The sequence below is a fragment of the Orbicella franksi genome, chromosome 7 (assembly GCF_964199315.1).
Source record: "Orbicella franksi chromosome 7, jaOrbFran1.1, whole genome shotgun sequence".
NCBI lineage: Eukaryota > Metazoa > Cnidaria > Anthozoa > Scleractinia > Merulinidae > Orbicella > Orbicella franksi.
In genome coordinates this window covers 24,523,381-24,545,279 of record NC_138151.1, presented here as the reverse complement: position 1 = coordinate 24,545,279, position 21,899 = coordinate 24,523,381, and the positions used below count along the sequence as shown (strand labels likewise).

Here is a 21,899-nt window from a genome sequence, read left to right as displayed (position 1 = left end):
GGTGAATAAGGGGACATGGCAAGTCACTGTTCTCTGAAAAATAGTATTCCATATTTTATTACATTTTTTTGTAGGGGGGTGGGGTGGCTCTGGTATCATTACACACTTGACATTTGGCCAATCTCAGTTTTAAAGTCCAAAAGTTTGAAAACTTTCTTGTCAAAATTATTGCAAACTATCAAATTTACCTTTGAATGACCACTACAATACACTTTGTTCATTTGTTGCTTAATAAAGGATGAAATGATCAATTAGGGGATGACTTTTTTGGGAGAAGTTTTTGGTTGGTCTTCGGTTTCTGGCAAAAGAATGAACCTCACGCTACAAGATGTGTTACTTGGTAAATTAGACACAGAAATAGAAATATTGAATTACTTTATTACACTTGTTAAACTACATATTTTGATAAAAGTAGAAAACGTGGTGTAACTCCTAATCTAAGTGCTTTTAAGGAAATTGTCAAAATGAAATTTAGAACTGAGAAACATGGCTATGTAAAACAACACAGAACTTGACTTTCAGGCTAGGTGGCAGCCGTATGTAAAATTCATATTAGAAACTTAATTTACTGTATTCAGTCTTATTTTTATTTAATTTCATTATAATATCGGGCATGTGAAATAATTGATGTCACTAATGTTAGGTGTTATTAACAATATGTAATTTCATTTTACTTTTGAACCTCACAAGGTTATAATAAAAAAGTGGAAAAGTAAAAAAAATAGATAAAAAAGGGGAAGTGGTATTAGTCTTCATCCACATAACAAAGATTATGCATCAGTGCATTGCTGTACATCGCTGATCTCTATAGGTAAGAACCTTGCCATTGAAATTGAAATCTCACAAAGAAATTTGCATTGTAAATATATAGACACTTATCAAAAAATTATGATGGTAGAAAAACAATTTTCTCCCTACTCTACAAAAAATAATTATTTACAACTTCTTAAATAAGCTGACTAAATATCATCATATTAAAGTTGCTTGATCTATAATCATTAAAACTATTTCCCTGAGACAGGCTAAAATTGATTGCCAAGCACAATTTAAAAGGCATCACCCAGAGGGCACTTTGTGTGTAGAATACGGCTACAAAAGTAGAAGAGAGATTGACCCTTCATAAGAAAAAAAAAAAAAAAACCCTGACTGACCTTTTAGAGTGTTTTTACAACAACACTTATCCACTGTTGCCAGCAATCATTTTTCGGAATGTCCAAAACATGACCACAAACAACAGGCAGTTCTTAATTTTTGCCACAAGTACATTGTAGACAACTAGGCCAGGATTGGGCTATTTTTGTTAAAGAATGTTTTCACTCTGACTAAAAAAAACATCAATTGATACATGTATACATTCATTCAATGCATAATTGCTATCTAAAAATCTACAAAAACATGATTTGCTATGGACAAGAGCCTGATCTTACTGAATATAATTATTTTTACTGTCTACATACACTTTCAGTCTATAGGGGTGCAATAGCGGCTGTAAGAAACTTTCCACTGTAAATTATCTTCTAAGTACAGCTTATACTACTTAGTGAAAAGGCATTCTTATGTAACAATTACAATGGCCAATTTCCTGAAGTGGGGGGGGGGGGGGGGGAGAGGAAAGGGGGAAAAGTGAAAATGGGCCTTATGTTGGAGCTTTCCTCCCTCGACACTCCAGGGGCATTCTTGTGGATCCCCCAATGGTCAAAACAGCTGAAGGATTCGGCAGTTCAAATTAAAAGGTCAATAACCAAAAATCCAAAGAAGATGGAATTCTTGAACTGAATATGCAATTACCTCCACTGGACAAGTATACATCTTTTAGCACTTCAGAAATGTGAATGCTTACGTTTTGGCACATTTTACTTGGGGGATGGGGGGGGGGGGGGGAGGAAGCTGGAGTCACAGGTTTCTTAGCTCATGTTAGTTACTGCTATCCTTACATCATGAAAACTCTGCTTTGCACAGTCACTATACTCAAATCAATACAAGTCTTTCTTTGCATAATTTGCTAGCCCTATTTAGCTACTGGCTATTAAATCAACTAAAGCTGTGGAGAAGGAATAACTTGATAAAAGGGAAAAAACTGGAAGCTACCCACTATTAACAGCAGTAAGTTCTCGCTTCAAAACAGTTAATCTAGATTTAGGTTAATTCATTAACACTAATCCTTGATTGGCTAATTATTTTATTTATCTAAAGGGCATTTTCACTCACGTAGCCAGTAGTCATGTCAATTTATCGGAAAAGAAAGAGTGTTAACATAAGAAAAGAGTTTGGTTTGGGACACCAGCATGGCCGCCATTTCATTGTGAAAACACTCTAGATCAAAAAAAAATTGCTGGCCTTTGCCCCGCCCATTTCTCATCACTGCCGAGGGTCCTTACTTGGTCCACGTGGCTCACTTTTACATGGCGTTTACGTCAGCGTGCTGTGTTTCAGTGGGACGATTGTAGGGGAGGTCGAAGACCTTTGTGCGCCTTGTCCGCCAGAAAACTCGGCAAGTTCAGTACACTGAAGTTCATCAGGCTTGGGTTTCTATGAGATAAATATATAATCTGTTTCAGTGCTGGCGGCTCATTACTGCCTAAATTTAACATCCCCCCAACAGTATTTTGTCATGTTGCCCTCACATTTCTCATTAAACATTTATACAACCGGTTAGAAAGTGTCTAAATTTTCCATTTTCAAAAATGAGGAGAATTTATAATGCTGAATATTAGGTTCAAACCTCACATTTTTGTTTCTAAAAATGGAAACCTCTTTCCCTCTTTTGCCAATTTTACGCCTGTTAATGGTGAAAATAGACGTACAACATTTTTTTGCTGCTTCATACCATTCCTAAATAAAAATACTTGCTATCATTTAATTTTCGTTAAACAACTTTGCCTTACATGTTGCTCCTTTCCTTTCCTATTCTTTATGCGGAATCACTTTTAATTCACTTTTGTCGGTACTTCCCAACCTTTTCCTCGTCAGTCTTCTGATACTATATAATAAAGCTTTCTAAACAGATTATGACTGACTTTCCCTTTAGGTGAAGGGGTGTTTATTATTCATGAATGACCTGTATTTCGATGTAATAGTGCCCTGGCAGTTTTCAGGAAACAACAAAAAGGCAAAGCTCCAATTACAGTTGAATTTAAACTAAACGCCTCAGATCAAGCAACCATATGATATCACAGTACTTTGTCAAATTTGCAAGGTAAAACAATGGTCAGAATGTACGTTTAATTTGACACTATTTTACTCAATCGTGCACGCACCTTCGGTTTCTTGTTGGATTTATCAACCACAGCATACTGTGGTAGAGCTGGCTCCTTAACCACTCCTCTGTTACCAGTCTGTGCAGTATCATGAAGAACTAGAGGCACTGAAGAGGGATCGCCGCCTCCAGAGTGGCCATTAGCTTGGCTGTCATATCCCCTGCAACAAATAACCTACTTAGTAATTACATACATACATAACTTAATTTATTCTCAGGTTGGTGAGACTGATTAGGCCTCTAGCAATGTAGTATGCTAATTTACCGATAAATAAATAATAGGCAAGTGAACTCAGAAAAAAATGGAGGAAAAGAAAAAGAAAAAGTAGACTAAATTACAAGGTATGACTATAATAGTGATTCTAACATATATAAAAAAAAATTAACTCACAAAAACTAAAAGCCAAGGTTGCAAACAGCTTTGTAAAAGATGACATTGTGTTCAAGGATCTTAAGGTATCAGAAACGTTGTTCCAAGTAACGGCCACTAAGTATTTTATTGGTTTTAAGCCAAAGTGAGTAGTATTAACTTTAAAAAAAGCACCAAGCTCTGATTAGTTTAGTGACTTTCATGTAACTTGAGCAAAGGAAAGTGTATCATGAATACAGTTGTAATACTTTAACATAAGTGCAAGTTACATGTAGAAATAAGGAAACAGTCGACCAACATACGAGGCATTTTAAAGGTGGTCAAAGATCACCCAAAGCCTTCTGAACTTTTGCTCGAATATTGCTGAAGTTTTTTCAGCAGTATTGGAAAGTTCTCAAACACTGTCGCAAATTTTCTAAAATATAATTTTGAAGGCCACAGGCTAAGCAGTTGACTAATTTTTTCTCCTGAATTATTGCTGCTATGAACAGCCATTCTAATCTCACGGTGAGAAAATGAGGAGCAGGAATTTTTGCCGGCGCGCCGTGGCTATGTTTACTTTTTGAGACCACACCATTATGCAGTTGCATGTTAGCGTATGTGCATTTTTAAAGCCGTCCACCTTGGATCAAAATCACACAGAATTAGCCAAGAAAAATACCTTTTTATGACATCAAATACAAAGGAAAAATGAACATCCATTAAATAGTTCCAGAATGGATGTTTTCAAAAACAGCCTTCATGTGAAGAAATTACTTCTCCTTTTGACAACCTGGAATTCTGGTTGCGAAGACATCAACCAGTGCAGCTTACAGATGAGTTTCAAAAACGTACAAATCACATTTGCTAAACGGGTCTTCTTAAGACATCCGAACACAGAATGGTAACGAACTTTATAGCTTTGAATGTGGACAAAATTAAAGGACTTATTGTTGAAGTCATTGAGTGTTTAATTGCTGTACAGCCAACAATTGACAGTTAACGTGGTTGGTTGGCCTGTACAATGTCACTTCTTAGAAATTAACGACATTTTCCGCTTTTAGATAAATTTCTTCGGTTCAGTTTGAATGCAAATTATCATTTGGTCACCTCATCTATAACTTTGAGAGATTCAAAGTGAAACAACTCATGTGTTTGTCTACTCATCTCAATTTTTTTTTTCATAATTACTTCAAACTTAATGATGCTGTTTTGCAGCAGAAAAGTTCGACAGTGTAGCAACACAATGGAATTGAATTAACAAAAGCATTAGTTGTGAACAATACGAAATACCCTTTACCCGGGGGTGGGACTCCCAATATAAAAAGGAAGGGGGTGCTCGTCGTACCTTTTAGGGGTTAAAAAAAAAAAAGAAAAGAAAAAAAAAAAACAGTTTTGGTGCCTCTCATGGTGTTAAGACTCAAAAGGTCCACAGCTGGAGCTTTGGTGGTACCTTTTAAGGTATTGAGTCGAAACAATATGACAAGAGATGATGTGTTATGTAAGAATTGGTACCTCTTAGGGGAAGGAAAACATTCAAGCCACGCCCACAAAACAGGATATTTTACTGTCTTCCTAGCCCCTGGTGGCGGTGAAAAAGAAGACATCTTTATTATTGTTTAAATTTGGTTCAAAATATAGTTATCACGGCTGATAAACCCTTTTCGTTGAAGACTGAAACAATAAGCTTCAAGTATTTTATGAAACTGACGTATAGGTTAACAATACGGCAGCATGTTACCACTAGTTAACATGTAATTATGAGCTCGTGCAATTTTCTAACTCATGATCTCCTATACACAGCGGCAACTGCAAGACAAGCTATCTATGATTCATTTTTTGTTAACTATATATATTTATTTATTTGTTTATTTAAACATTTATTTATTAATTTTCTATTTTATTTGATTCGTTGCCACTGACGATTCGACTGAACGTAGGTACAGAGTCTCAAATGGAGCAATATTAAGTCATAAGTCAATATTATTTGAGCGCACAGAAGACAACTGTACTAACTGTACTAACGTTAGTAGTATATTACTATCTGTAGGAGACAACATATTTAGTACAAAGGCCGACGTAAAACACTTACCCTGCTTCTCCTTGAGATCCATTGTTGTGGACGTCTTAGCGAAGGCAAAGTAACATTTGGAGAAGAGACACAAAGAGATTTTTTTCAGTCAGTGCCGGTTGAATGTGAGATGAGTGTCTCATCTCGAAATCTGATACTCGATACAGTAAGAAGAAGAACAAGAAAAAAACAACAACAACAACACAAAAACACAGGGAAATATCCCACAGCCATGCATGCCATCACATATAAGCCAAATATAATGCCTTGAAGGAGTTCTCGAATACTCAAGGTTCTATTGATGAGCACCCAATTAGGTAGAAAATACTGTGGTATTAAAGTGTGTGATGCAGAGATTCTGGAGAACATTACTTGTTATGAACATCAACAAAATGATACTCAGGATACTAAAAAGTACTATTGCTCTGCCTGGATTTCTTACATCTGCCGTAATAAAGTGGCTATAAAGTAAAACACTCACCCTTAGGGTCCCTCCTTTTACACTTCCTTTTTTTGTGAACATACCAGCCTACACCTCCAGCAACAGCCAGCGCAGCAACTACCCCCAAAATGACACCAACAATAATCCACGTCGTACCTACAAAATGCAACATCCATCAACATTCACTTTACGTCTCAGTGGTTTTAACTTGGTCACACACAGACCTTTTTCTTCTCAAACTTGCTCCTTTAAATCTAGGAGATGTAAATTTGTTATCCACGATAAAGTTGATTTCTAATGAGTTGCACACGTAGCCATTAAGAAATCAACATGCAATGGTAATGCTACAAGAGAACAACCAATTAAGTATGGAAGTTACAGCCGCCTTTGCTGTAAACTTTAGAAACTAATGGGGAAACCAAGAGGCCTGATGTTTACTACCCTAGACAAAAGATCACCCAGTGGTCTAGAGTTTTAGCCTGGCCTAAGGTTCAAATCTTATGTCTTTGGGTAGTACCCTTAACACCTACATCAAGGCTCAGACAGTTAATCTTGAGCAGTCAGGTTAATTTTAAATTTGCCATGTTTTACTTAGTTTATGTTAGGGGAAAAAATAGAGTTGAGCACTTATGATTTGTGTATACCTAATTAATAGCAAATTTACAGTCTTTTGGCATGTACAATGTACAATGTAATTTATTACAACTCTCATCCAGAAATTGAAGTAAAAATAATTCAAAATTTCCATATCATATACAGTGTGAATGAAAACTGCAGCATGAGCCTCAAGTAAGTAAGTGTTAGTTTATAATGTTTTATTCGGCATTTAAGAGGCCTGTGTCACTTTAACACGTATGTATGGCTTTGATTGACGCTGGAAGGTACCTTGGAAGGTTTCAACCAATAGAAATCTCATGACTCAGAACCACGCAAGACTGTTTCCTGCTGAAGGAATTCTTGAAATTTGGTCCGTTAGTCCATAGTTAATAGACAAGAATGGTTCCCCCTCCCTATTAACTATGGTCTGTCCAAAATTCAAATCGCTGCACATGCCCAGCAGAAGAGTGCAATGGAAACTTAACGACAAAATAACATACAATATGAAATCTTGATTTCTCCATTTAATCTAGCAATACACGGATGCAAAAGATCTTTTACTATCTTGTCCAACCAATTCAAAACTTTTGGATTTTTATAGTTTTTTGAAGAAGACACCAGTCCACCCAATACAAAATCAAAATCATTATGTACAATGGACTACTTACTGTTAGATGGGCTGGTAGGTGTTGTGGCCATGGTGGATGTTATGCCAATGTCTCGTGTGCCTGTTATGGAACTCACAGTAAAATCTCCAATCTTTTTATTCTTGACAGCATCTTGAAGTATAGAAAGAACCGCGCTTTCTCTTACAGTGGAATTGAACTTCAGGGCCAGATCAACGATTACACTTCCACACCTTGGAAGAAAAACAGTGACACACTCAAGTTCAAACTAAAATGATGACCAAAATGAACAGAGGCTTCTTTCACTTCACAAACTCTCAGATGGTCAAAAATCACACTAACCAAGGCGTTTGAAAATTAATGACATGGAGCGAGTTTCTTTTGACATTGAGCATGTGTAATCATTAGAGCTCATTTTGTCTTTGACGTTCCAGTTGTTACACAGATAAGTTTGTTACCCGTTAAATTTTTTCATTTGTCTCTCTGTACGATGAGTAACAAGAGAGAATGAGTTTATGGAGAATAAATTGTTTGATGAAACAGTCAAAACCGGTTATATCAAATCACGTCAAGGGAAGAATATTTTGTGTGTACGAGTAATCGTTCGTTAAACCCAACCAAAACCTATGCGCATTTGTTTAACACTCTTCAAAACATTAAAATTTCTCTATCCCTTCGTTTGTTGTTTGCATTCTGTTTCCACGTAATCACTTCCTGGTCAAATGAAAATCGCCGTTGGCATTCTGTTTGCGCGTATCTGGCTGGTCGGTTGGTCAGCTTCTTGTTTTTTTCTCTGCTGTAGCATTTCCTGATCAATTCTTCAAGGTTAAGACAGATTAATTACATGTAGGTGTGTTATTCTCATCCTGAATAGCAAATCTCGTCAGTGGAGAAAACAGCCGGAATTACATGCACTGGCCTAACACATCTTAACAGTGCCGAAAAATCGTCTGAAGGTTTTCTGCCCAGGATTTAATTCAGTTGAAAAGACAAAGCTACGGAAATCTGTGAAGTTCAAGTATGTTATCAATCTGAGACTGTGTTCATACAGTACCTGATATTTTTCCGTTCCAGACTTTCACAGCCCAGTTTACCAGTAAAGATCTCCTTGATCTGAAAATCAACATTTTAAATGTTGAATTTCTTTTTATCACTAAGCACTTTAAAATACATTTTTAAATGAGGTAATTCAATCAACACGTTCACTGGTAACAGGTAATGATAAGGTTGTACATACACGTGCCCTTCATAAACAAGTTAGTTACCGTTTTGCTGAGTTCCTCCCATAGTTGATTGTATTCCCCATCAGTGCACTCTTCACTCGTGATATTCAGGGTCACGTTAATTACATCACTTGCTATGACTAATAATCAAACATGAATTCAGTTAGCAAGGGAAAAATAATTGTACCTTTCATATACAAATGAATACATGTAAACAATTTCATACCCTCAAACCAGTACTTGAAACAATTTTAGTTGTCTTTGTTGATTTCCCAACAAGTCATATACTTAGACTATTTTCCAAATTCCGCACGCAGTAGTCACACAATTAGGCCGCACTGCGCTCCCTCCGAGACAGGATGTCATGTGGTGACGTGAGACAAAGAACTTGAATGTGGCTTCTTTCAAAGGTTATTACATGAGCAATTTGATGGCTTTAATGTTGCAGATGATTGAAGAGGCTCGAAGAACGAAATATATATCAAACTGTTTCTATAACCAATTGTCACAACTTTCATATCATCATTTCAATTTTTTTTTTAAAATTGCGTCGAGCGTGTATAAAGGACATGAGGTCTCCTTTTTCTCAAAAGGCCTCGAATTCCTTAGATTGATTGTCTGAAGTGGAAGGATTTGAAACGTAATTTGTCTTCATTTGTCAATCCATGCATAGCCATTAACAACCTCAGTGGAAATCAATTCTGTAGCACTACGACTAGACTGTGCATTGTCAATGCAAGATGATATATTTATTTTTAGGGGCAGACCTTTATAGTTTTGAGGGGAGTGGGGTTGAGTAATTTTCTGGGGCATGTAATTTCTTTCTCACCTGTAGGTTATGCATGATTTTTTGGTGGGCAATACCTTTTGCAAGAAATTTTTGTAACATTAAAAATCAACATAATGATAGTAGAGAAGAGTTGCTTGATTTTGCCCCTTGGCATAATTATTTTTTATTTCAGCAGTTTATGCTGTGCAGGATTTTTTTTTTTTTGGGGGGGGGGGGGAGGGGGAGGGGGGCAGAAATTGCCCACATTACTCCAAAATATTAATGGTCTGATCTTTATATACAATTACATTCGGGAGATTAGTAATATGTGCATTACAGAAAATACTGCGGATGGTGTGGCTAGCCGCAATGGTTGATTGTGGCCTTTTAAATAAACAGCATTATGTAAGGAGAACGGTGTACTGGACTCAGGCACCTTCACTCAATTTCCTTTTTTGCCTCAACTGACCAAACCACTTGTAAGAGAGGGAAGGTGATGGGAAACAAAACATTTTATGGGGATAGCCATGGTTCTTGTGTACCCCCATGAGACCAAAACATTCACAAACACCGCGTCAATTATTGTAGGGAGCAAACATTCACTGTACTGACCAGGTAGCAAAATAAGGGTTAGAGAGCTGTTGGGGGGAACATGACAATACAAGTGGGCTACCTAGCATGACTATACATGTACATGTACTTGCAATAGACAAAATTCCCTGCAGCAACTACTGATGTACATGTAATGTAATGGGTTATCAAAAGAAAATGACAGTAATTAGAGAATGAACTAGTCATTACTTGTATATTGTACATCTACTTAAAGGATTACAGCTGTCTGTGTTATAAAACATTTTTATGAAAATTAATGATCAATACAAATGCAAATCCATTTGGCTACAACTAATGAAATCTGGTTTCACGTATTACTTACACAGACTGGTATTTGCTGTATCACTGCCAAGAAAATTTTCGACTCTGCAGCTGTAGTTCATATCCTTAAGAACTTCAGGAATAAACAATGTGCTCTCATGACAAGCACTTTGCTGTGGATCACATGGAGTCCAGGTATAAGTTGGCTTGGGATTTCCTTCTGCTGGACAGTCAAGAGACACTTTTTGTTGTGCTGCAACTTCATGTTCTCTTTTGTGTCTACCAGTAACAATCTTTGCTGGATCTGTAGATTTTACGTGGTGGGAAAAAAGAAAAGTACACTGTACTTATGACTCTGCATTGAGTTTATGAGAGTTCCAATTGACGCAAAATAGCCATCAGTATCCCGCCAAGGTCCTTTGGGTTAAATTATACATCAATAAGGGAATAAAATGACTTTATGAGGAAATAATATATTGTTTATTTATGTCTACATGTATGTGGCATACAAAAATGCTATGAACAGTGGACAGAATGGACAGAACGGTGAATTCCAGACCTTGGGACCTTGGTAAAGAATTGTAAAGAATTGTAAAGAATTGTGAATTTTTTCAGATCAGTCTGGCAATGATGCACATGATAATTATTGGCTGTTCTTGTGCTATAGCTATGAATTTGACTGTGTAAAAAAAAAAGTTGAAAAACAATGGAGGCAACAACTTGTATGAAAATAGCAGTGCACATTGGAAGTTGGAAAATGTGTTAATACAATCTTATAAGAGAGGCATCTTGACTTTATTTTCAAGCCCAAGATAGTGGCTTCCACTGCCCTACATGTAGAAACAAACTATTTAAATACCAAACAATTTAGAAACAAACAATATTTCAATCTTTGTGCACACGGTTGAAGCTTTGAGACTTTTAAAGTAGCTTGAGTGGCAGTGATGGGGGACTAAGAAAAAAAAATAGTGTAAAATGGATTTTCATTTACTCAAGAAAGAGTTCCCAGCCTAAGGAATAGGATAGTATGGTTATATTCCCTTCAAAATGGTTTATTTGAAAACAGTGTATTTGGATATGGATTATATATTTCCCACTTTTAAATTGATGTAGCCAAAACGTTCAGATGTATGCTACATTGTTTTTGTATGTAAATCTAAGCTTGTCTGTTTCCATGTTGTTCAAATACTGACAATTAAAATTGCAAAAAAGAAATGAACATGTGGCACATTTATATGAGTTTTGCATTACTACACTAGCCATGTAGAATGTAAGTTTAGTACTCTTTTTCTGTAGTCTCCAAATGAATGTAAAGTTTTGTGTCAAACTCATAGAAAATGTACACGTAGCTAAGAAAAATCTCCCAACTCTGACAGTTCTTAGGTGTAGCATCGGTATTTTCAATTATATCTCTGTCACTGAATTTTCAACAACTAATTTACAATAGTTTTTGGCTTCTTACAGGTAGCAACTGTCTAAAGCAAGTGTGCCTGAGCTCATCATCAAGTCAGTCCAACGAAGGTACAAGCGTAGCAATTTCCTAGTAAGCATCGTAGTATTGTACATGAAACAGCCAAAGATGAACATTACAAGTAAAGAACAAGTCACCTCAGTAGGCTGTTTGCACCTTCGCGACAATGTTGTGCTTTCTTTAGATGGCAAATAAAGAGCTTTAGCTGCACAATTAGGGCTTAGAACTTCAATTTAATGGGCATTTGTGGCTGCATGGTATTGCTAATATTTGGCTAGAATTGTTATGTGGGTAGTGTTGTAGTTTGGAGAGGGTACTTCACTGCTCCATCAATTTCAAATACATACATGTATACCTGGGATGTAACAAACATTCCACATTTTGCTTAGTCAGATTTATAGCCTATGCTGTAGTCGGCTTGAAATGTAATTGATTCTCGATGTAGAACATTCTTGTATAGTTATTTTGAAGCAATGTGTACCTTTAGAGAGCTACAGATGAGCTCTTCACCTGGGTCTTGATAATTATGTTTATGTTTGTACTAACTTCAAGACTTGGATTTCATACTGACTCTTAATTAAAGTAATGGTACGAAATCATGATTCAAAGATAAGACTGTGTGTGAATGATAATGACAAAATCACATGTGAATTTAGTCTTGCTAACCTGAAAATGCATGCAGAAGAGTTTTTTTGTCTTGTTTGAGCTATCAAAAGCTAGCTCTAGGAAAGCACTGTATCAAGACTATCTGTGACCTGAAATTTCCATGGTTAAGTTATTGTATATACGCACACTGAGATATGTATCAGGGGTTTCAAAATGTTTTGAAGTAGGCATCTGCAGTTGGAAGAGTAAGGCAAGGCCCCTCATCCTAGGGGGTCTGGGGTCATACCCTCCTTCCCCTAGAAAATTTTGAAATCTAAAATGTAGAAGCTAGGAAATGCCATTATAAACGAATTGCCAGCTTAGGATTGTCGTCTTAAATTGGCAAGAATCAAGTGATAAAATCATCACATCGGTTAAAGGTTTCAATTTTCACATTGTTTCATTGGCATGCAAATTTTCTATCTTTTTAAAATAAAAATTATTCTTTTTTAATTATTACATCAATTTCAAAAAGGCCAGGATAGTTTCATTTGAAATCCATGAAACAACACAGTCACGTTTCAAAAGAAAAATAGTTGTGCTCACGAGCTCAAATTGTTCCTAGTCATTAGCAGTATTATTTTAGATTCCAATGCTTATGCTAGTTAAATTCAAGACTTTCCATTAATTTTTGTCTTTTAATATCATTTTTTTTGTGGGCCGTGATCTCCCGTCTTGTCTGTTAACAAAGTAATCATATGGTCGAATGAACCGAACTTATAAAAGTGATTACTTGTGTGTATTGGCTGAATTTGTCACCTTATTGCGAGGCATGACATTTTGAAGCCAAACGAAAAAAGATTATTTTTTTTGCAATTATTTCACTGCCATGATGCTAGAAGCAACATGGAAATGAAGTTAGCGTGGCCACTTATTTAAAACAGCAAGATGGCTACTAAAACACAATAATGTGAAGGGCACAAAATACAGCGAATGCTTTAAACTCTCTCTTTAACAAGCTTACTTCCTATTGCAATAAAAAAAAAATTACTGTTGCAAAATTGAGCGTGAAGTTACTCTGCTGTCTTGAAGATTTATTGATAAGATGCACTGCTGAGCTTGTTTGTCACAAGCTGATTGCTATAGCCAGAGTAAGTGGAGATATACAATCAAGTAGGCGACAGAACTCCGGTAGTCACCGGCTTGTTTTGAAAACGCCGTTATATATCTACATGTATATTTACCAATGAAGTGCCTTCTTGTACTTACAAGTGACATTGACATAAAGTAAATGGCTCACTGGATTTCCAACTCCATTGTAAGCTGTGCAGCGGTATATTCCTGTGTCAGTTCTGCTGATGTTCTTAATAACCCAAGGGTTCCCAAAGAAAACTTCTCCACCATCATTACCATTTTCCATGGTCCAAGTAATGTTGGGATCAGGTTTACCACTTGCATTACAAAATAAAGTTATATTTGATCCTTCACTGCTAGTCTGATTGCCACTATCACTGGTTATACTGGATTCAACTGCAAAGAATGTAGCAAAGAGTCAACATATACATGTATCACAAATGCACTGATAGACATACAAGCTGGGGGTGGGGGGCGAGGGGGGCTACAGCCCCCCCGCCCCCCCAGCTGTGGAAATTATGTAATTTTTTCTGTCACAACGACACATTAGAAAATAATGCTATTGGTGTAATTTTCAAAACTCGTAAATATATAAAGTTTCTAGTTAGTTACTTTTTATGAATCACTGAGTGATAAGATGCCTGACCAGGAGTCTTCAGACTGTCAAGTGGTTTCTTCAGAGAGTTAGCACTTTATTAAAGTAGTATCGTGTAAAGTTTAAAATTTATATTTGCTGCTGATCTGAAGTATTGTTGGCGCACCAAAGATCCCACTGCATGGTAGTCACTTTCAGGCTCCGGAAAAAGAATGAGCCCTTTGTTTTGCTTTTTAGGTTTCAAGGCTTGTAAGCTACTTTGTACAACTTTGGCCTTGCCAAAAAGGAGTAAGACTGAAATGACATGAGGGACCTTGAGTTTTCTGTTAGCTATAAAAGAAAAATCAAAGCGAATGAAGACCAAGACTTTTGTTCTTGCAGTGGCTCTGAAACGGCCTGGAGTTTGTAACGTCTTAACAAAGGGGTGTTTTAATTTTTATTATATTAAATTTTTCTTATGAGGTGTTCCTCTTTTATGTCCATGTTGTTCACCATCGTATTTATGCTGCTTCTGAATTCAAAGAAGGCCAGGCTTGCAGTGTACGCTGCAAGTCTCCTGCGGCCAAAACTAGACTAAGACGTCTTGCAATGCCTCGTGTTGTCCTTTTAATGCCTCAAGTATATTGAGAAGCTCGTCTCCAATAGATCAGAGTCCAGGTTCTGTAATACGTCCAAATGGTCCATCTTGAAACACAAATGTCTCTGTTGCTGATCTGCCGATTGCTGTACGAACACCATGAAAGGAAGAAGTTTTTCTTTTAATAACTTTTACATTTTACTAGATTGAGACTGTTGATAGAAGTCATTGAGTAGGAAAGCTTTCAATACAACTATTTTTGGGATTATAGCAGTTTTCTTAGGTGTGAGAACTGTAAAAGTTTTTGTTTTTCATGCAATCTGAGTGGGTTTGCATCCTGATTTCAACACTCACACATTAGAGCATTGCATAATTTTTTCGGGCAAGAAGGTCACTGCCCTACCAAGCCCGAAGGTGCCTGTATGCCTATGCATGCACTTGTGGAACTGTCTGTAGTAAAAACTTATTAATTGAACATTTGTCTCCATTTAAGGTGGCTCAAAACAGTTTCCAACACTTAGATTTTAATGGGTCGGTTTAACCACTCTTTATCACTTGATGATACAATCATGGTATCACAAAACTGCCCAATCATTTGTGAACATGTTATCATTTTCGTGACACAATAGGTTACCATAGCAACATTCTGACCTCGTAAAAACGCCATTAACTACAGCTTTAGGAGCTTACAATTCAAAGAGAGTGCAGTGAAATTTTTTTCATATTATCAACTTTTGATAAGCATACTATTAGATGCAACTTTTGGCAAAGTTTAAAAAAATTCTGATAGTAGGGTTCATAGCCACCTTAAATTTTTGAAAATTAAGGGTGGCTCTGAACCCTACCTACAGAATTTTTTTTGAACTTTGCCAAAAGTTGTGTCGTATCATGATTAACAAAAGTAAAACAAATTAGACAAATGTTTATGGATATATGCAAAGGTTCACCATATCTACAGTAAAGATGGTTGAAAGCACTTCCTGAGCCAAAAAAGATGCTGAACTAAAGGGATCACTGAGGATTCACGGTCCTGATTCAGTGAATAATAAAATCTAGTTAAAAAGACACCAAATATGGACAACTTCTGGTTCAAAAAAGATAAAAAAGATAAAACTTTATAAAACATTTTGGTTTCTCCACCTTTGTCAGTTACAAAAAGAGTGCTCAAAACTTACAACTTAAATATGGTTTTTACAACTGGTTATAAATTACAAACAGGTAACATATCAGATGGAAAGAAAAAGAAAACAATAGGTGTACAAGAAAAGTAAATCAGCTGCGGCAAATTAGACTGAGGAGAATTATCAACTAGTGACAAAAGTTATATTGGTATAATAACAAATTCCCCAAGAAGGGCTGTTAAACAATAAGTATAATAATTTCCCAACTAAGAGCCTTTGAATGACCCTGCCAGCATAATCAAAGTGGCTTTGAGCCACTGAACTTGGAAAATAAATTATGAAAGGGTGTTATGAGGCATTACTCATTAAGAACTACTTCTGATCGGATTTCATTCTTAGGTAAAATTCAATGAAACCGTTTTTCTAAATAATTATTTAATATTAATATTTTTAAATAGATTGAACTAGCTAGAAAGTTGACCAAAAAGTGAAGATTGGGATCAAGAGAAACAGTGCTTTTATACTGGGAGCATAGCCACTGAAAAATTTACTGATTTATCATGAATTATTTAGCACATACACCCTAATTATAAGTGAAGACATCCTAGGTAACAGTCTTTCAAATATGTAGATATATGCAGTTTTACTGAGTTATCAATACATTGATGCTGTTACAGCAGCAGGGCATTACTTCAAAGTTCAGTAGGATAACACCAAAATTTAAGAATGAAAATTCAACAGGCTGAAGTCAGGACACAATATGAACTAGATACACAGCTCATAAATCAAGTTTAAATAGCATGGATTTCTGCCAAGTGACAGTATGAGACAGGATGATCCATTTTAGTCAACTTTAACATAGTTTGTGTATTGTAGATTGAAATTTTGTGTCCTTTATGGTGTTGAGTTCAAGTACTTACATTCACTTGTAGCCCTAATGTAAGGACTGAAGTTAACTCTCTTTCCATAAATAATTCGAGTCTATTCGTATGGTAGCTCGTGTCCAAAATGTAGTCGTTAAAAATTAGTAAATTGAGCTGTAAGTCACCTTGCAACTCCATTGAGTCCATTAAATGACACCATTTCTTAATAGATCCACCAATGAGAAACACTGTCATCAAAGCAATTCAGTTTGTGAGTAAATCGTGCCATCTCCACTTGAACAAACTCGACAACGTCACAAAACTCGGAACTCATTTGAGCCTGCTGTGCTAACTACCCAGCGCTTCAGTACATAGATATATGATTGATACTTTCACCTCACACAATCCAATGAACAAGTAGTACAGTGTGGTAAGTGCTGGCCTAGCCTGTGGGACTATGGGAGTTCGAATCCTAGAGATGACAATCGCAAAGAAGTTCTTGCAGTATTAACTTCTAATCGCAAAGAAGTTTTTGTGTCCTGCACGATCCAAGCGCAAGTGAACCGCAAGAAGCCACAAGAAGTTGTTGGCTTGTGGATGCAAAAAGAAGTTCTTATGCATGCATTATTTTTGGGCTGTACTGTAAAACAGAGTAGATGGCAGATGTTCGAAACCCGGGGGGGGGGGGGGGAGACTCCTATGTGAAAAGGTCCGGGATGCTTGTCATCTCAGGTACAAATCAAAGATTCTGGTCTCACTTAGGGTGTTGATGACAAAAAGTCACCATTTTCAGCTGTCAAAGTATCCTTTAGGATTCACTCAAAGAAATAATAATGACAGAAATGCTCTTATTTAATTTCTGTTTTTAGGCTTGATATCTGCTGGTCTCTGGATTACATTAGTCAGGTCTACAAGTGCGCGTGGGATCCTCTCTTAAACAGAAGCTACTAATCGAACCCACTCTGTTTTCAGTGGTATCTTTTGGGGGTCTAATGAAGCTCAAGCAATGCCCACATTAGTCTCCTTTAGAAGTTAAATTCAAATTTTCTGATGAGAATCCCCGACCTTTTCATATGGATAAGTGTTGCCTTTGTAAAACCAGCAACTTTACAGGAAAATTGGAGCAACTCATTTGGACTACTGTACGTGTTAGTATTTGTTTGACACAAGGTTGCTTTTAAGAGATCATCATTTGCTCTTTTAATACCAATATGCTCAAGAAATGTGCCAATGGCAAAGCTTTTTACATTGTGGCCACAGTGAGTGCCCAGTTTTTCGCAACATTAAACTAAGAATGCCTGGTAGTTTTGGAATGTTGTTTACTCATTGCAGTAACAAAGTTTCACAATAAATTTGCAAGTTTACGGCAAGGAAACAGCCCCAACAGCCAAGATAAGTTTCATATATGTTGTACGACATGTATTTGGTATGATTTCTAGTAAATTTTGCAGTATTTTGCATGTTTTTGTGAATTTTGTGATATTTCATGGATTTACATGAAATTCGCAGCTCTGCAACCATGTGAAATATCAGAAGCCCTGTTTCTGTAATGGAATGACTTGTGTTTGCTAAAAATGTAATGAAAATGGAACTGTAGTTTTTTGGAGGGGATTAAGGTAAAGCTCACACCTAATACAGGCCAATATCTAACAAAAAAAACACTTGAGATCCAAACATAAACACATGACTAAACAAGCCTTGGGAGCCCCAATGTGTCTGTTTAGTGTTGAGTTGCAGTACCTACACGTACAACAAAATACAATGTGATTACCGTAAATCCTTGAATAAACGCCCCCTTCAAATAAGTGCCCCACTTATCGGCCAACATTTAAAATAAGTGCCCCTCCTCTTCCCTCCCATTTTGTGGATGAGTAATGAGACAACAATTCGTCATGCAGTATCAGATTTGTGCATTGTTTCAGTTTGTGAACGTGTCAAGTTTGGAAAAAAATTACACGTTCTAACGGTGCCGCAACATTAAGTTTAGGATCAGCTTTTTACATTGATGAACAGCTTATGTTGTTGTTTACACCTAGATGATGTGCTAAAATAATAATCATGTCAGGCCACGATTTGGGAAAAGTTAAATAAGCCCCCCCCCCCCCCACCCCACCCTGATTAAACGTCCCCTTCAAGTAAGCGCCCCCATCTTCTTCTAAATTTGACATAAGCTCACAGGGCGCTAATTTGAGGATTTATGGTACTGTTTTCTTGACAACTGGCACATTCCCTCTCGATAACAAGAGCTGCTGCTAGGCTTTTTTTGTGTCTATGTATAAATGGCCTCAAGAGCAATACTGTGAAAATAAAAAACGTCTCTTAACTAGTGCCATCTGAAATTCATTCACACGACTGAACAACAGCATCTGCTATTAACTAATAACTGTCGAAAACTGATTTCATGTTCCTTGTCTGACTACTGCTGTTTCAAAATAGCATACAATCCCAGCTACCTTAACAAAGCTCTTTGCTTGTTGTGAAGTCATAGGTTCTTGTACAAGCTCTGGCACATTTGTGCTTAAGTCACTGTGTGTTCCAGCTAGACTAACCGGCACATTTGGCCAATAATGTAATGTTATAAAGTAAATTTTATATAAAATATTTTTAATAGTGATAAAGATGATTGCTCAAATACTTTCCACTCGTGAAGTTTATGGCAGCATTGTCATAAATCTTTATCAATACCCTAAAAGGAACCGTAAAAGCTCCTGCTGGGGACCTTTTGAGGCTGAACACCCTAAGCAGTACCAAAACTGCTTTTTTAATCCCTAAAAGGTTCAAACACCTTTTAATATGGGAATCCCCCCCCTCCCAGGGCATTATACTCTCACGCTGATCCAAGAGTCCTATGAAACCTGTATCTGTGTACTTGACATTACATGCATGCTTTTATTTTAGAGACTGATGTGAAGGTAATTTCCTTCAGAACAAAATCTTAATGGTGATGTAGAGTTGTTTCAACAGATGACCTCTGACCAATTTTTTAACCACTTATTTTACATTAAATTACAATAGCTTTAACTTTACTATAATTAGTGTAATTGGCCATAGCTCGCTAAGCGGCAATGGTGGTCAGCAGTGTGCTCAGGTGACACATTTTACTTATTTTACTCATTGACTCACCTGTTACAATGACTCGTATTCGGTGACTCCATTGGTTTGAATCCGTTGTAACCTTGCACTGGTAAACCTCGTCTTCTGTTCCAGTGACTGTTTATTATCAAGGTGGCCTGTTCACGTACACTTATATCAAAACGTGTTCGGAAATCGCTTTTGTCAAATATTACAATTTTACCACCAGATATCATTCCAATATCACTGAAGCTGCCATCCTTCAGTCTTATAGAAAATATAATTGATGTCATTGAACCAGATAACAGAGTGTAACTCCACCTCAGAGGCACCTGAGTACTTCCATTTAACACTCGCTTATCAACTGTTCTGATGTCATTTGGATCCGTCTGATTCCACTGAGGACGAGGTGCTTTCCATGTTACTGAAGGTGCTGAAACATAACATCCAACATTCCAGTTTTTGTGACACAAACTGGAAATAACAATTTGCTTAATGCTGTCTACATAAGCTTATTAAATTGTTACGACTGCCAAATTGCAACACTGGTCAATGAATAATCACCTTTGGAATGCAGTTCTGTACAGAACAACTAGGTATTGGTACCTATTGTCGGACACTTAAGTTTCATCACATATTTCTACCGAATAGGAAGAAATCTTATTTCGCTTTTTCTTCCAGCTAAAGTTTAGGATATTGATTAGGTACTTGCACTGTTTGATTTCATTTTAGTGGTATCTTTCGAGAGAAAATTCGCGTAACGTTAGTTGGCTTAAAAGATCAATTGTCGGACATCAAACCAATTCTCGGAAGTCTAAACATTTGTCTAGCGAGTGGCCTATTTATGCTAAAAATAACAACAACTAAATGGTCACTAGCTCATCTGACAAAGTAGTAAGTGTTTGCTTCTTAGTTTACGGAAATGTTTTCGCCTTAAGTGTTCCATTTCAAGGCTTAAAAAAGTCGCGCGCGCGATCGTAGATTCGTCGGTCCAAACGGTCGTGTTTACTACAGTTTGTATGGGATTTCGGCGACTATCCGACATCAAGTACTTCGTAGCCTAGTTAAGCAGCTCGACTTCACAGCAGTTAACAGTCAAAACATAAGCTCAGCAGACTCGTGACATACAACATGATGATTGGTACGTTTTCAGACCATTAAAGATCGAAGGTTTTACACTCACTCGTTTTTTACAAGTTTTTCCCGCACGGAAAGAATTTTCAAGTGTTAAAGAGGTACCATTTTCTTCGTAAAACTCGAATCGCAAGCTTTTAAAATTCTCAGTAAACCCTTAATGGATCTGGATAAAAATCGCCCGGGGGGGGGGGACTCCCATATGGAGTGGACGGGGATGCTCGTCGGAAATTTTGAATTTAACCCCTAAAAGAGACCAATCTGGGCGTGGCCGAAGCTTATGCAGACCCCTAAAAGAGACCAGTTTATAAAACAGACAAATAAAAAGTACAGTGACATTTAATGATGGCGAATTTGTTTATATGAATTGAGTAAATATAAAGAATCAAAATTCTTTCTGTTTTGTTATTTCTTCGTGTGCAACCCTTAACGAGACCTTGACGGCTAAAAATAATGACATTTTGCCCAGAACACCCTAAGCGAGACCAAAATCCGAAATTTACACCCCTAAGCGAGACGACGAGCATCCCCGTCCATTCCATATGGGAGTCCCCCCCCCGGGAAAAATCGATCGCTAGACTCAAGACGAGAGCTGCTATCGAAGGAATAAGCTGGATTTGGCTTGGCGAGGTTTTCTTCCAAGCGTCGGGTTCTTTTCCTCAGCTGTCCGAGGATTAAGTAAAAAGGCAAAATAAACAGAATGAATGAATGATTGAGTGAATGAATGAGTGATAGGCATTGCCCCACAATAGGTATCAATACTAAGCTTAAATTGCATAAACTCACCAACAACCTAGAAATTTGCAACCAGAAGAAGAAATACACCACTACATCCAACAGAGCCAGGTTTTTCAATTTTTCCAATACTTCTAAACTTAGCCATCTCAGTAACTAAATTTAAACTAAGGCACTTTGTGTTCATTCACGTTCCATGATATCGCAAACGTCAGCAAAATGTGGAAGTTACGGTAATCATGACCGTCAGCAATTTTTGCTTAGCTTCCAGACCCGTTGAAGTATTTGACATTACGTCACCATAGGTCCGCTGTGCGTGTAAGATAAGTGGACCCTCAGAACGCTAAGTTGACTGTTGTATGGCAAGCCGTTTGTAGCAAAATTTAATCCTTGCGATATATGTTTA

The 21,899-nt window shown here is 37.0% G+C and overlaps 1 protein-coding gene and 1 pseudogene across 2 annotated transcripts in view; both read right to left on the bottom strand.

Annotated features, from left to right (window-relative positions):
* Nucleotides 1-356: 356 nt before the first annotated feature.
* Nucleotides 357-21,899, bottom strand: part of LOC145492334 (uncharacterized) — a 48,184-nt gene continuing 26,641 nt past the window's right edge. The window contains exons 8-11 of the mRNA XM_081471766.1: nucleotides 6,158-6,274; nucleotides 5,698-5,731; nucleotides 3,258-3,417; nucleotides 357-2,529 (exon numbers count right to left, since the gene is read on the bottom strand). Coding sequence (XP_081327892.1) covers nucleotides 2,410-2,529; nucleotides 3,258-3,417; nucleotides 5,698-5,731; nucleotides 6,158-6,274 — 431 coding nt within the window. The 3' untranslated portion in view covers nucleotides 357-2,409. The remainder of the gene's footprint in view (nucleotides 2,530-3,257; nucleotides 3,418-5,697; nucleotides 5,732-6,157; nucleotides 6,275-21,899) is intronic.
* On the bottom strand, nucleotides 7,376-21,845 carry LOC145492349 (lachesin-like; annotated as a pseudogene). The gene is made up of 7 exons (XR_014049981.1): nucleotides 21,545-21,845; nucleotides 19,676-20,057; nucleotides 13,532-13,792; nucleotides 10,268-10,510; nucleotides 8,607-8,704; nucleotides 8,396-8,454; nucleotides 7,376-7,574 (listed from the first exon to the last, which is right to left on the bottom strand). The product of XR_014049981.1 is annotated as a lachesin-like (transcript).